Source organism: Symphalangus syndactylus, chromosome 12 (assembly GCF_028878055.3).
Source record: "Symphalangus syndactylus isolate Jambi chromosome 12, NHGRI_mSymSyn1-v2.1_pri, whole genome shotgun sequence".
Classification (NCBI taxonomy): domain Eukaryota; kingdom Metazoa; phylum Chordata; class Mammalia; order Primates; family Hylobatidae; genus Symphalangus; species Symphalangus syndactylus.
Genome location: NC_072441.2, coordinates 67,720,737 through 67,736,640, shown reverse-complemented (window position 1 = coordinate 67,736,640; position 15,904 = coordinate 67,720,737). Strand labels below are relative to the sequence as shown.

Here is a 15,904-nt window from a genome sequence, read left to right as displayed (position 1 = left end):
CTGCATCAGTGATTCTCCCTCTCCTGACCTTATTTTATATCTTTCTAGGTCTTTTGTGTTCATCAAGTATTTACTGAGCACGTAGGTGCCAGGTGGTGTTCTAGGTGGTGGGATTTTTACATCACTACCTGAACTTATTCACTTTTTAACTTCTTTACACAGTTATCGTATATTCCCCTGTCCAATCCAAGGTCGGTGATAGCAGAGACATTTGGATATTATCTTGTTCACCACTGAATACTCAGCACCAAGGACAGTACCTGGTGCAGAATAAACGCCTAATAAACAATTGCTGAATGAATGAATGAATGAATGAACCACATGAAAGCGATTTAGCCATTACAGAAGGAAACTAAGGTGCAAAATATATAAATTGAAAAGGTATTAAATTAATGAAATTAGTATTTTCTCTCCTCTACAGTTTTTTACCTGCCTCCTGGTGATATTTGCTGCTGAAGTAACCACTGGAGTATTTGCTTTTATAGGCAAGGGGGTAGTAAGTAAAATTACTTGTAATGTTTTTCTATGATGGTTAAAAGTGTTAGAATATTGATACCCACAATATTGTTAAGAAACCAAATAATCCCCATTATTATAGTTTAAACAGAACTTTTTAACTTAGAAGTGGTGTGCAGAACTAAGCATATACATATATGAGTGTGCAGGCATATATACATGCTCACATTTTTCTGGGGAGATAGTTAATATCTTCCATTAGACTTATGAAGTGGTCTATAATAAAACCAAAAAAAAAAAAAAAGTATCTCTAGTTTAAGATTCTTCCCCATTGTGAAATGGGGTAAGAATTAGAGTACAGACTTGAGAAAGAATCTAGATTCTCATCCCCTGTCAGACTGCCATTTGTCCTTAAGGATTGGCCTGGATGGGTCCATTTCATTCTCAAAGAGCAGGGCCTGCCCTGCTGTGGGCTAGTGAAGCCAGTTTATATTTGCTGCCCAAATCTAGGTGTCCAGAAAAGCTTATCAGGAGGACACACAGAGGAAGTAGCCTTTCTTCCTCTGTAAAACACACTGTGGGATAGAAGAGAATGGAATGGAAAAGGAGAAAGAATGGAAACTTAGGTTTGCTGTATTTCACATTAACTCCTGTGTCATTAATATTATGTTTCTGAACTTATTTTAGACTATAAAACAGTAAACATGTAGAATAGTAAATGTCACCTCCTTTTGAATTTTTCTAAAGTAACTGGCTGTGTTCATAGGTTAGTTTAAATTCAGCTACATACAGAAGTAGACTGGGATCTTAGGACCTGTTGAGATATCTGTGGATTTGAAATCACAAGTTTTTATACTAGAAAAAGCATTCTGTAAGCTTTATATGATATTTGAATGTAGAAAGTTTTCCTTGGTGATGAATATCTTTTAAATCATGTCATAAAAAGATTTGAATGCTTTTAACCAATGGGGTAACAGGAATGTACAAGTCCAGATCCTAGCTATGCATCCGAATCACCTGGGTGGAGCCCAGGAATCTGGGGCCCAGTTGATGCTGAAGCCCAGTTGGGTTTGGGAACTGTCAGAAATCTTTCTAGTCCATGAAAACTGTTCTGGTTAGTCTGTCCTTCCATCCTCAAAAGCATCTTAGAAACTTCAGAAACTATAATCTTCTCCATATGTTGCAGAATTATCCTAAAATACCTATGGAAAGGCAGTATTTTTTTTTTATTTCAACAGGTTTTGTGGGGAACAGGTGGTGTTTGGTTACATGAGTAAGTTCCCTAGTGGGGATTTCTGAGATTTTGGTGCACCCATCACCCGAGCAGTGTACACTGTACCCAATGTGCAGTCTTTTATCCCTCACCTCACTCCTACCCTTTCCCCCGAGTCCCCAAAGTCCACTGTATCATTCTTATGAGAAAGGCAGTATTTTTGAAAGGTGTGGAAGAGGGGATTTTCCTTGATGAAAGGAGAATGTTTGAAACTTCCCACCCAGAAGTCCCTCATTTTTCCTCGTATTTCTTCAGGCTATCCGACATGTTCAGACCATGTATGAAGAGGCTTACAATGATTACCTTAAAGACAGGGGAAAAGGCAATGGGACGCTCATCACCTTCCACTCAACAGTGAGTAACTTCACTTCTTCCTTAAAAACACAGCTTCTAAAGATTATATGTGAGCCAGGTTCTCACCAATCACCAGGATTAAAAATAAAAATAAATTCAGTGAAGCCAAGTAGCACCACCTATTTTAGCCCTTTCGAGGGCCAGAGTTTGCATTGTGTGTGGAACCCTAGAAGGGAAAGATGTCTATCACACAGAGTTCACAAGAGAGACAGAAGAGCATGAATCCAAAAGACACATGCCCCAAAGAGACAAAAGAGCACAAACAAGGTTACGGAGAAAGGAGCCCAAATAAATAGCAGGCTCTGTCAGAGGGTAGCATTGTGGTGTAACAGAAACAAGTGTGACCTTTAAGTCAGAAAAGCTAATTTCTAGCTGCAGCTCTGCCACTTAACAGACTTGTGACCTTGATCAAGTTACTTGGCCTCCCTGATACCCACCCAGCTCCCTCATTGTAGAATGAAGGGAGATGGCTACACTCCCTTCTGGAATATTCAGTGGGACTGTGCTGTCCGTGGAGTGCTCAGAGTTACATGCAGTTAATCACGGAAGGCTTACAGAGGAGATGGGCCAGGCCAGAATTATTCTGATTTTTTAGACACTGTGATATGAAGAAGTAGCTATGAATTCCTGGGCCAGGTGTTTTCAGCTACCTAGTTCTTGTCTAGGACAAGTATGTCTTGGAAAGTGGCCACCATTTATACATTTATACAGTTTCACCTCAGCTGCCCCCAGGACCTGAAGCAGCACACAGGTTCTTTTGTCTTAAAGGGCCAGCTAGCCCAAGGCAGGACACCTGTTTGCTGGCCAATCTTCACATCTGGTCTTTTGGACCCTGGAATTTCCTGCAGCCACGTCTCCCCTCTTTCCCAGACTATTCCCAGCTAATGAGTCCTTCTGCAGCTCATAAAACTTGAGCTCCCTAGCAGGTTAAATGACTCCCAGTCTGAAAGAAGGAATCTAAAGCCCCAACCCCTTTCTAAAAAGTAGCAATTTACACAGACACTGTCAATTAGCTTCTTGCCTTGTTTGGGTTGCCTTGAGTCTTCCCATCATAAACTCAGATGGCTTTAGCAAAGTCATTTTCTTGGTTTGCCAGCATGATTATGTGATTCTTCGCTCTCCTTCCAGAAATAGCAGTCTGGGTTGTAGTGACTGGGCCTCGGAGCTGCTTTGCCGCCTTGGCACCCCAGTCCTTAGCAGGGTGCCCAGACTTGTAGCTGCTACTCCTCCCACCTGGTCCTGAAGTCTCTTTTCTGACTCTCTAGTTTCAGTGCTGTGGAAAAGAAAGCTCCGAACAGGTCCAACCTACATGCCCAAAGGAGCTTCTAGGACACAAGGTAAGCTTCTACCAAGGTTCCTACTCTACCTGTGGTACAAGATGGTTTTGCCTTCAGGGTAGGGCCAGGGGCTCAGTTCCTACCTCAGGGATTCTGGGAGGCCCTCTCCCAGTGACTTCTGTGGCTTGCCCTTATTCCATGTGAAATAAGTGAAGCAAAGCAGAGTCACAGTCCCCTGATGCCCTGGGGAAAGATGGTACGCCAACTTCTGGTAGTGATGCCACCTGCTTATGGTATTAATTAAGGACACCAGGGCTGAAGTTTATGCCCAAGAATGTTACCCCACACCTCTCCGTGGGAGTCGCAGCACTGATAAATGCATCCTTTATTCAGTGCTGTGTGTCAGACGCTATGCCAGTTTCTGGGAACTCTGCGATGAAAAAGACATGGTCCCTGTGCTCAGCGGCCTCACAGACTTAGTCAAGGGCAATAGTGCGGTGTAAGAAGTCTGAACAGGGTGCCCTAAAGCAGTAGATTTAGGAAAGATTCATAGAAGAGCGGGTCCCCAAGCTGAGTTCTAACAAAGGAAGATCATTCCAGGCCCAGGAAGCACCAGGAACACAGACACGGCTGCGTGAAAAACTCCAGGACTGCAGGAGAACAGGGAGCCCACAGAGAGAACTGGGCAACGTGTTGAGAGAAGCAGGCAAAAGCAGGATTTTACACCTGGAAGTTTGAGGAAGCCACTGATTTTAGCAGAGAATGAGCAAAATCTGCTTTGAGTTGTAGAAAGTATTTTCAGGCCACTGGGGTATGAAGGGTAGGATAGAGTTGGAGAGTAATGGAGGAAGACCACTTAGGTGGCACTTGTGGTCACCCTGATAATAGAGGATGAGTGGCCACAGCAAGTCACAAACAGTAGGGATGGAAAGGACGTGACAGTTGAAGAGACATTCAGGAGGCAAAATCAACAGGCCTGGCTAACTTAGTGGGTATAAGTGGTGAGTGAGTGGAAGGAAGGGGGCTAAGATTTCCAGACTTCTGCTTGGGTGGCTGGGTGGATAGAGGCTCCACTCCCTGAATATAGGGAAAGGGGCAGATCCTGGAGACAGATGACAACTTTGGTTTTGGTCAAGTTTGTATTTTAGGTGCCTATCGACTTACAGGTAGGCTGAGATGAAGACACGGTGTGGGAAACTGAGCAGTTTGGCCTTAGCCGAAGCCCTCGGAGTGAACGAGAGCACCAGGGAGAGTGAACAGAACAAAGAAGGAGGAGGGGCTCCCTCATTTCAGGGGCAGGCTGAGGCCAAGAAGCCAGCACAAGAGACTGGGAAGGAGGAGTCAGAGTCTACCTGGGAAGCCAAGGTGGAGATGGTTCACCCATGAAGTCAAATGCTGGGAAAAGACAAGTAAATGAAGACCAAAAATAATTTGTTGGATTTGTTGGTTAGAATATCATTAATGACTTTTGCCATACAGTTTTGGCGAAGTAATCGGAGAAAAATGCAATGTGGGAATGAGAGAGGGAACTATGAGACTTTGGAGACAATAATATAGATGTTCTTAGACCCTCAGCTGTGAATGGGGTAGATGAGATTTTAGCTCCAGCTTGCATCCCGAATTGCCCATTGAACACTGGTTGGGTCCTTCTGAGTTGGATGAAATGAAAAAGACAGCCCTGCCCTCAAAGTGCTCATGTCTGGCAGGGGAGACCTGCACAGGAGCCATGGACAGCACGTGGGCTGAGTTAAGGCTACACAGGACAGAGCGCAGCAGACGAACCTGGGTCTGCAGGAGGCTTCCCTGATGCAAACAAAAAAGAGTGGGATATTTCAGGCAGAAACACAGAGCAAAGGCATGGAGGAGAGAAAAGGTAGCTGTCTTCAGGCGAGTGCCAGCAGTGGAAGTGGCCGAAAGCCCAGGTTGCCTATGGGAGATGAGTACTTCAGAAAGGAGGGACCCATACTCAAAGGGCCACGGACACTCTTGTGAGGCCAAAAGTCTAGCCTTCATGCTGCTAGCTTAGGAAGCCATTGAAGGTAGAATCTGGGATGGGATCTGCATTTTACCGAATTTGCTCTAGTGGCAGCATAGAGGATTGATGGAAAATGAATAGCGTTGAGCTGAGATACCCATTGGGAAGGCTGCTGTCCTTGTTGTTAGCAAGAGATGTTAAAGAGGGCCCTTTAGAAAGTGACATCTACAGGAGTGGTGACCAGAGAAGAGAGGAGAATCCACTACTGGGTTTTTGGCTTCACCATCTACATAGATGATGGTGTCATTTACGGAGCTGAGGGAGAGAGGAAAAGGAGCCAATTGTGGAGAAAAGAAAATGAGCTTTGTGTTTAACATGGTGATTTTGAGGAGCCAGTGGCACTTCCAAATGGAAATATCCAGTAGGCAGTTGGAAGATCTGGTTTGTGGCTCAGGAGAGATGTCTGAGTGTCAGTACTTGATGGGAAACTTAAAGCTATAAATACAGATTTGATCCATTAGACTTGGAAGAAAAGAAGGATGAGGATAGAGCCCTGGGGAACAATTTAAGGGTGGGCAAAAGAAGAGGTGCCAAAGAAGGAAACCGGGAGGGGTGGCCAGACACAAGTGAGAAGACACCATGGGAAGGGGAGGGAATGGTCACCAGGCCCAGGTGCTGCTGTTGAGGGCAATTCAGTATTGATCAGCTGTCTACCTTATGTTCGGCACTGTTAATGCAAAGGGGAAGGAGCAAAAGTTCCTACTCACAAGGAGCTTGCATTGCAGTCTAATAGGAGGGATGAACATGGAGTCCATACAGTCCAGTGATTAGGAATGCATGGAATGTGCATTGTGCTCCGAAAGCACAGAGGGAAACGCACTTAGGAGAGGCCAGCGGCTGGGGGATGGGGAAGGCTGACTGGAGGTAATGATGTCTCAGCTAAATCTTCAAGAATGGAAAGTAATTATGCAAGCATTGGGCAGGAAGCGGGAGGGGGAGGCCTATCTGCAGAGAGACCAGTGTAAGCAACAACACAGAGGCAGAAATGCCATGGTTTGTGTGGGGAACTGAAAGCCTAAGAAGGTCTACTAATAACTGCTGAAAAGCTGGCAGGATTTAGCATGTAAGGAACCAACTGCTGATGTGCTGTGAGGGATGGAGTGAGGACAGAGCCCAGGTTTCAGAGAGCGAGATGTGAGGAGAGAGAGCATCCTTTCAAGAAGTTTGGATTTGAGCCAAGGACACAAAAAGAAAGTTTACAAAAGCCAAAGTCCAAATTACCATTAAACATATAGAAAATATAGGAAATTGAAAGTAATGTTTAAAATTAATAGCAAATTAAAATGAAGAGATGCTGTTGTTTAACGTATGAAATTGACCAAGTGTTTTTCCTTTCCCTTAATAAGAATACACAGTTCTGGTAAACGTGATGTGATGAGCATTTTCAGATAAATTAGTAAATAGTTTTAAAGGTCAGTATGACTATTAAGACTAGAGGATTAAGTATGTTTATGCCCTTCTATCCAGAAATTCCACTTCTCAGAGTTTATTCTAAGGAAAAAGAATCAGAAATGCAGACAGATGCTTTTGTGCAAACCTTGTTCATTACATGTTATTCATAAGAACAAACACTGGACAGACCCTTAATATGTGGCAATAGGGGATTGTTTAGATAAGTTGTAGTATATTCATATGATGAAATGTTTTACCACCATTAAGAATCATGATTTCACCTGTAATCCTAGTACTTAGGGAGGCAGAGGCAGGCCGATTGCCTGAGCTCAGGAGTTCAAGACCACCCTGGGCAACATGGTGAAACCCCATCTCTACTAAAAATACAAAAATTAGCCAGGCGTGGTGGCGTGTGCCTGTAATCCCAGCTACTCAGAAAGCTGAGGCAGGAGAATCACTTGAACCCAGGAGGCAGAGGTTGCAGTGAGCCGAGATCACACCACTGCACTACAACCTGGGTGACAGAGCGAGACTCTGTCTCCAAAAAATAATAATAATCATCATGATTTCAAAGAAATTTTTAGTGAAACAGGCATTTTTAAAGTTGTAATATTAAGTTTAAAAAGCTCACTGTTGAATATAAAGAATGACCTAAGGATGTAGGTGTGTTTGTGTGTGTAAGTATCACCAACAAATTTATTACCTTTTGTGGTGAGAATACAGATGTTTCTTTTTAAAAAAAAAAAAAAAAAATCTCTTCCAGATTTCTACAAGAAGCATGTATTCCTTTTGTGACTAAAGCCAATATACCTTTTGTACATTTGTTTTTTACAAAAAGAAGCTGACAGTGAAGGGAAGGAGGGCCCAATGGCAGAACTAGAGGAGGACAGTCTAGAGTGTTGTTTTGTTTTTTTTGATTGAAGAACCTGAGCATGGTGATAGGATAAGTAGAAATGTCAGTGGATAAGGAGAGGCTGAATGTATAAGAAGGAAAAAAAGTAAGCGGCAGTGCAGGCTTCCTGAGGAGCTGAGAGAAAGACCCAAAGCAGGATATGAACTTAACTTTCTTTTATTATTATTTATTTTATTTATTTTGAGACAGAGTCTCACTCTGTTGCCCAGGCTGGAGTGTAGTGGCGCGATCTCGGCTCACTGCAACCTCTGCCTCCCAGGTTCAAGTGATCCTCCTGCCTCAGCCCTGCTAGTAGCTGGGATTACAGGTAGGTGCCACCATGCCCGGCTAATTTTTTTATTTTTAGTAGAGATGGGTTTTCGCCATGTTGGCCAGGCTGGTCTTGATCTCCTGACCTCAGGTGATCCACCCACCTCGGCCTCCCAAAGTGCTGGGATTACAGGCGTGAGCCACTGCGCCCAGCCATGAGGTTAACTTTCAACAGAGAAGGGCACCTCTTTGGCTCTGATTAGAGAAAAAGGAGTCAGGAGTGTGCTTGCTACCTACAGCAATGCCTGGCACTGAAGGAAGGGAGCATCTAAGTGTACAGGAGAAGGAGAGGAAGAGTGAAAGAATTGCTATAGGTTGACTCTCATTTTTTCCACTAAGTAAGGGAGCCACTCTATAGAACAGTAGTTTTCAAACTTTTGTCAGAATGCGTTATAGGTATCTCTTGTGGATCTGTGTCCTTCTCTAAACTGTAAATTCCCAGAAAGCAGGAGAAACCATATCCTATTGTCTCTGCATCTACCACCCCTCTTCTGATGACTAATGCAAGGTAGATGCTCAAGAAATGTTTGTTGAATGAATGAAGTGTGATAGGAAATACAAAGAGAGAAGTTGAGGGTTTTATATAGCTCAGATGGTATCAAAGGAACCAACCAGTGACAAGCGAACAGATCTGAACAACCTGAGGATACAGTTGGATTGAGAGCATCCTTTACTTAAGAGCACTCCAAATAGGAGTGTTTGAAGTTGGGGAAACTAATAATAGTTACAGGTGATCTCTATTTGGCTTTCTGTCTAAGTTTCCCCACATCCATGAAGGCCCTTTGAATCTATGCTGCACAGGTGTCTTATGGGCACAGATGAAAGGATAGGAACTCACCCAGCCCAGCCCAGCCACCACAGAAGAGAATGGTCCTCTAACTCCCAAGACTTGGCTTTCTAATTCTTGGATTTCCTTTGTTTAACTTGAACCTGTTAAGACTTTTTAGTTTCTTAATAGGTCATGCCTACCTTGCATAGTAAATTGGATCAAAGACATAGAAAGTATTTTAAACTGTAAATGACAATATGAAAACAAAGAGTTATTGTTTTAAGGGTATTTTACTTATTTGCTACAAGTAAGAAGTGGCTCCAAATTTTTAGATTCCTCGGAACCAGACAAATAGCTTCCTCCAGTTATATTTCAGGGCTCTGAAGAAGCCACTGGCCTAAACATGAAAATCTCACCCGAAGGAGAGGCTTCTATTTTTTTCCCCCAAACTGCATTTTTGCATTAAGCTTATTAAGATGATGTTATCAAAGATGAATTGTTGAAACATGAGTAGAAGCTGGCATGGATTAACTCTCACAGAATGAACTGTAGAGATGGAAAGGATTGTATCAGGGTAATGACTGACACATACAATCAGTTTTTATTCCTGACTTTTTTTCCTCAAAACAGAATTGCATCGATGAAATTGAGACCATAATCAGTGTTAAGCTCCAACTCATTGGAATTGTCGGTATTGGAATTGCAGGTCTGACGGTGAGAAAGTTCTAGAACTTATCTTTTTTGCCCTCTAAGAAGCCTTGAAACTTTGCATCTTATTTCTCTTCAAGTGTGGTAGTATCTTAAGAGAGAATTCTCATAAAGAAAAAAGACCTTTGTTCACAATGTATTATATGTTCTAAGAACAAAGCTCATAAATATATTAATAGTTTGTCCTCTAAAATATAATAGAAATTTCAACTTTAACTCATTATGACCTTGAGTGTATCATTGCTATTAACTTCCCATTTTAAGGCTACCATCCATAACCTAGATAAATGATTTTCAGTTCTGGGTCTCTTTCTACTGTTACAAATTCAATGCAACATATCAGGTTAATCTCTCTCACCTACGATTTGAAGAGACAGCAGAGCATAGCGATTAGTAGGGCAAGCTGTGGCATCACATGGCTTGGATTTAACTCTAGGCTCCACCATTTGCAAGCTCTGAGATCATAGGAAAGTTTCTTAATTTCTCTATACCTCAATTTCCTCATCTGTTAATATATAAACCTTATAAGATTGCCATGAAAATTAAATGGGATGCTACATATAAAGTAGTATTACAAATTAATACAGATAAAGTGTCTGGGACATACAGCACTCAACAAATGCCAGCTCTCTGCATAATCTACCAGACAAAGGCAATGGCATAGAAGGTATTAAGCGTTGTGCGTCCAGACCACCACCAGGTGGCTCTGTACTTCTAAAGTACAAAAGAAGAGTGTGTGGAAAGAATGGATAGCAGCGGACCGGTACGGCAGGAGTTGCGAGAGATGGTAATGGAGAGAGTATTGGGTCTACAACGTTGAGATCTTTGTATGCCCCTTTGAAACGGTGGGCTTCATCCTTAAGGAAAGGGGAGACACCAAGAGTTGGAAGAACCTGTCGTAGAGGATAGAGGAAAGGTTGGAGGGAGGCAAGATTGGATTTGGGAGGCAGCTTAAAGGATGATTTCCATTGTCCAGGAGTTGGATGATAATAGCTAATGCTAAGATGGCACTTAGTCTCTAGCCCTCTATGTAGATTAATTCATGGCCTAAACTAAGGCAAAGGCTGTGGGAATTGTGAGGAAATCAATGAATTTGCAGTTATCAGGGGACACACAAGCGCCTTCCCCTTTTCTGTATTTAAAGCACAGAGGGGTGGGGAAGTGGCTGCAAATACTCTGCTGAAGCCCTCCAAATCAAGGGACATCTCTCAGGTCCTCCCCACCTCCTCTGCGGATAGCCTGGCTGCAGTTCTGCAGCTCCCCAAAGGACAGTCCTGAGGCAGGTCTGAGCGTGTGCTACATAATGGAGAGTTTCACAATCTCAGCAAATGAGTAGCCTAGAAGCATTCACCCCTGACTCGTGTCAGCAGTAGGCTGAGACTGAAGGATTCTCACCGAAACCAGGATGGGTAGGGATTACATCCAAACTTATGGCAATGGTAAAGGGGAAATGCCCATAGTGAGCCTATCTTGAGTCGGCACCCCCGGCTTTCTTCGTTAGTTCTTATTTTTTTTTTTTGTTTTGTTTTGTTTTGTTTTGTTTTTGAGACGGAGTCTTGCTCTGTCGCCCAGGCTAGAGTGCAGTGGCGCGATCTCGGCTCACTGCAAGCTCCGCCTCCCGGGTTCACGCCATTCTCCTGCCTCAGCCTCTCCGAGTAGCTGGGACTACAGGCGCCCGCCACCACGCCCGGCTAATTTTTTTGTATTTTTAGTAGAGACGGGGTTTCACCGTGGTCTCGATCTTCTGACCTCGTGATCCGCCCGCCTCGGCCTCCCAAAGTGCTGGGATTACAAGCGTGAGCCACTGCGCCCGGCCTCTTCGTTAGTTCTTTTCTCTGTAAAGTGAGAGTTGCACAATGTAATCAGTTAACTAAATGTCCATTGGGTATCGCCTGTGCTACACACTGGTACTGAGTCCTGTCATCCAGAAGCTTGAAATCCTGTTCCTGGCCATGCCCTTACCTGCTTCTGCCCCTCGCTTTTCAAAACAACTGATCATTCATATCTTATTGAATTTAGCACTTATAGGTCCTAGTCTGATTTAGGATGGAATTGAGGAGAGAACCAGAAAGTCATAGTACCCATTTTTTAAAATAAACATTGACAGTAGTTTATAGAATGGTGCCCACAGATAGGGTTCCATGGGCTGTACAAAATTGTAGGGGAAATAATTGCGGACAAGAAGAATCTTTGGCATTCTTCTATTCAAACCGTGGAAGTGGATATTGATTTTGCTCAAGTATTTAACTTCTCAGAGAACTATCCAAAAGGTAAAAGTCAATAATACCATAGTATAAACCCTTTAGTTTATGCTTTGCTAAAACTATTGAATTTAACAGTGAAGCATTGTTCTCCCTTAAAAATGGACCGAAAATGAAGTGATGCTCCACTTTTTTTTTTTTTTTTTCTCTTGTTTTGTAAGACAGGGGCTCTGTCACCAGGGAGTGAAGTGGTGTGATCACAGCTCACTGCAGCCTCGACCTCCTGGGCTCAAGCAATCCTCCCGCCTCAGCTTGCCAAGCACCTGGGACTGCGGGGACACACCACTATGCTCAGCTAATTTTTGTATTTTTTGTACTGACAGGGTTTCACCATGTTTCCCAGGCTGGTCTAGAACTCCTGAGCTCAAGCGATCCTCCCACCACAGCCTCCCAAAGTGCTGGGATTGCAGGCATGAGCCACTGCACCCAGCTGATACTCCATTTTTTGATATATGGACACTGTTGTAAAAAATCAGAGCTTTTCCAGCAATAGAAGATTGTTTAGACCACAAGCATATCTAAACAACAAGTGGTTATGGACACAATTTTCAAAATAAACATATAAAAGAGATCTGGGATTAACCTGAAATATAAAATTCCAAAGCCAGTATTGTATCTGTCTTTCACAAGTATTCAGAACGGTTCTCTAATTCTGAAGCAGGGTAGGTTCTTTTAAAGCAGAGCCTTGTTACCTGTTAACAATAATAATACACATTTAAACAGTTAATCTAGAATTATTTACCCCATAGCCAACCTTAAGTAACATACTAAAATGTCATTTGTGACTGGTAATTATTGGTTATAATTATTTGTTAACTTGAGTTAGATACCCAGGAAGTCTGCTGAACTTTTTACCAATCAGTACCCATTTCAAAGTCACTGATGAGTGTTTCCTTCTGTTTCAGATCTTTGGCATGATATTCAGCATGGTCCTCTGCTGTGCGATACGAAACTCACGAGACGTGATATGAAGCTACTTCTACATGAAAATTGCAATCTAAAGCTTTCATACCAAATGTCACAGGAGCTGTCTCCCAGCTCATTTTTAATACTGAAGTGACATTAGGATCTAAAATAATTTGCTGTCAATTGTACATTTGCATGAGTACATATGTTTGGCTGATTACTGGTTTACCCCTTGAGTGAATGCCTGTTTATGATGACTGAGAGCATATTCATGTGTGATCTGAGTGTTCCTGGAATATGCTTTATATACATAATGAAATCTGTTTGCTGGGAATTCCTGATTCTTGTTATATAAGAGGAACAACCTATTTCGCTCCCAGAAAAAAAAAGATCAAAGAGCTTTCAGAAACTTTGAGAACTTGGCTATTTAGAAAAAGTGATAATGGATCAGTTTCTCAGACTGTAGCCGTTGAAAATTAGATGCAGAGAGTTCAGAGATTTCTTCTTAATGGAAGCAATAAGCTGTAAGAATTGAGAGATCACAGTGGAATGTTAAAACTGACTGTATCTAAATTGAGTGTAAGGGTTTCCTGGGTTTTTTTTATATACATGCTCTCCCCAGAATACAGTAAACCACAGTTTTAGAACTAAACACATCTGTAAAAGTAAATATAGCATGGAAAATCTAATTTGAATAATTCATGCTTTCCTAGAATTTAAAAATAAAAAAGTCTTCCTCTGGAAAGAGAAGTCACACAGACAATCACGTGCCCTATAAAAGTGAATGTTTATAGGACTAAAAAACTTTTAACAACTTTTTAAGGAAATATTTTTGTTCTTATACAAAAACATGTAAATATTGCTTTATTACTTTCATTTTCTGACCCTGCTGTAAACTACTGCAATCCTCACATCCTCAAAGGGACTTTTATCTCAAACTTGTCTGTTTCTCCAAATATAAGGAAAAAAGACTAAAGCAAGAGATCTGGCAATTGAAAATTGTGGGAAAGAGAATTTTTATGGGCACTGTATCTATGAAATACCTCATAACTTACGTTTACATGTTTTCCTAACTTTTTGTATTTTTCTTGTATACCCACCTAGAGAATTCTTCATAGATTAAGAACTACAGTTTTCACCACATAAACAAAGTCCTTCATAATTTAACCATTAGCATCTTTGGCCAAACCAAAATAAAGAAAAGCATCTTCTCCTAGTTGTGTGTGGGCAACAGAAACAAGTTAAGGAAACAAAAATACTTATATATACACAGAACAAAAATAATGTTCTTTTTATGCAAATCCCCTGTGAAAATAAAATTTGCAATTTTTTTTGGTCTTAATGCTTCATTTTAAGTTAGTAAACCCACATTTAGGATTCACATTGGCAAATTTTTCAGTAATTTTTGAGGTGTTACATTTAGTCAACCATAGATTTTTTAAAAACTACATTTTATAAGGCCATACATCAGTGAAAATACAGAAGGCTTTGGAAACCCCCAGGTGAACTTCTATACATGGGAAAACACAAGTCTTTGAGTGTGCACTAAAAGTGTCACACTCCCAAAAAACTCACAAAACATTTTGCTAAAAAGATATAACTGCTTCAAATAGTCTCTCTCCCATGGAGAACCACATTTCTCTTTCTGCCATACTTGCTACTGCTACTGATTTTGGAGGAAACTTTTCTAGAAGAACAAAGGTCATATTTGAGGCAAGCTAAAAACTTAATTATACATGGCTACTTTACTGTGTCTATAGCTAAAGAAAAATTGTTTTACAAAAATTACTTCATGAAATATAGTTTGTACCCCAGTAGTTGAGAAATGTGACCTTTTAGGCAAAGAACAGGCAGTCCATCTCTCTTAGCTTTAGTTTATCTCTCTGCGTGAAGACAGGAAACAGGCCCAAGTGCATACTCGGGTTCTTTCCAACTCAGAATCATCTCTGATTCCACAAAAGTGAGTTTAGTTTCCTATCTGAATTAACAACTTTAAAGGAGACTACAATAGTTAAAAGTGGAAGAATAGAAAGAAATAAATTTAAAAAGAAATTAATTAAAGTAGAAAAGAAGGGTTCTGTTTCATGTATGATTAATGTGCCCCTTTTGGGGCTAAGCTTTCCAAAATATGTGTATGAGTAAAATTAGAGAATTCCACCACTAAGCAACAATAGATTTTATATGTGTGTGTGGATATATATACACACACACACAGAAAGATGAATATATATATATATATATAGCTGTATAAATAGACACACATATAGTATATATAGATATATAATACTATATATCTTGAATCTACAAATATCTTTATACATATATAATTTGAATATATACATGTATGTATATACAGATGTGTGTGTATATATATGTGTATATATATATATACATACACATATACATAAATTTTCAGTTATTTCTGTTCCCCTGAACTAATTTGAGATTAGACCCAAACATGCTTTTAAATGTCTCATGCCAAGGCACCAAATTAAAACTTCTTAATATTGAAATATTTTAAGTGATTTCATATTAAATTTTCTATATACTGAAATTGTTTGTTTGATTTATGTTAAAGTCCTATTATATCTTTCTACAAACCTTCACGCAACTTATCTAAATGTCTAACTACCAATCAAATAATATGATTTTAAAAAAAACAGAGTGGTAACCCTTCTATAATTTACTATTGGTAGTTGACTTAAAAGCAACACCCTAAGGACTCTTACTGCATGTACAGTCATCTCTCAGTACTCATAGGAGAATGGTTCCAGGACCCCCTGTGGATACCAAAATCCGCAGATATCCAAGTCCCTTGTATAAAATTGTGTAGTATTTGCATATAACCTATGCATATCCTCTCATATACTTTATTTTTTTAATTTTTACTTTTTTATTTTTACATAATAGTTGTACATACTTATGGGATATATGTGATATTTTGATATTAGCATACAATGTGTAATAATCACATCAGGGTAATTGGGATATCTATTACCTGAAACATTTATCATTTCTTTGTGTTGGGAACATTGCAGATCTTCTAGGCCTTTTAAAATATATAATAAATTGTTGTTAACTATAGTCACCTTATTGTGCTACCAAATATTAGAACTTATTCATTTTATCTAACTGTATCTTTGTACCCAGTAATCAACCCCTCTTCATCCCTCCCTGCCTGCTACCCTTTCCAGCCTCTGGTAATCACCATTGTATTGACTACCTCCATGAGATCAATTTTTATAACTCCT

The 15,904-nt window shown here is 40.7% G+C and overlaps 1 protein-coding gene across 4 annotated transcripts in view; it reads left to right on the top strand.

Moving 5' to 3' along the window:
• Positions 1–15,207, top strand: part of TSPAN2 (tetraspanin 2) — a 43,634-nt gene extending 28,427 nt beyond the window's left edge. The window contains exons 4-8 of one of the 4 annotated variants that reach the window (XM_063624640.1): positions 422–496; positions 1,985–2,083; positions 3,349–3,420; positions 9,409–9,492; positions 12,653–15,207. In XM_063624640.1, the coding sequence (XP_063480710.1) occupies positions 422–496; positions 1,985–2,083; positions 3,349–3,420; positions 9,409–9,492; positions 12,653–12,718 (396 nt within the window). In that variant the 3' untranslated portion in view covers positions 12,719–15,207. The remainder of the gene's footprint in view (positions 1–421; positions 497–1,984; positions 2,084–3,348; positions 3,421–9,408; positions 9,493–12,652) is intronic. The other 3 variants (XM_063624639.1, XM_063624641.1, XM_063624642.1) reach the window with 3 other exon arrangements.
• Positions 15,208–15,904: the final 697 nt, after the last annotated feature.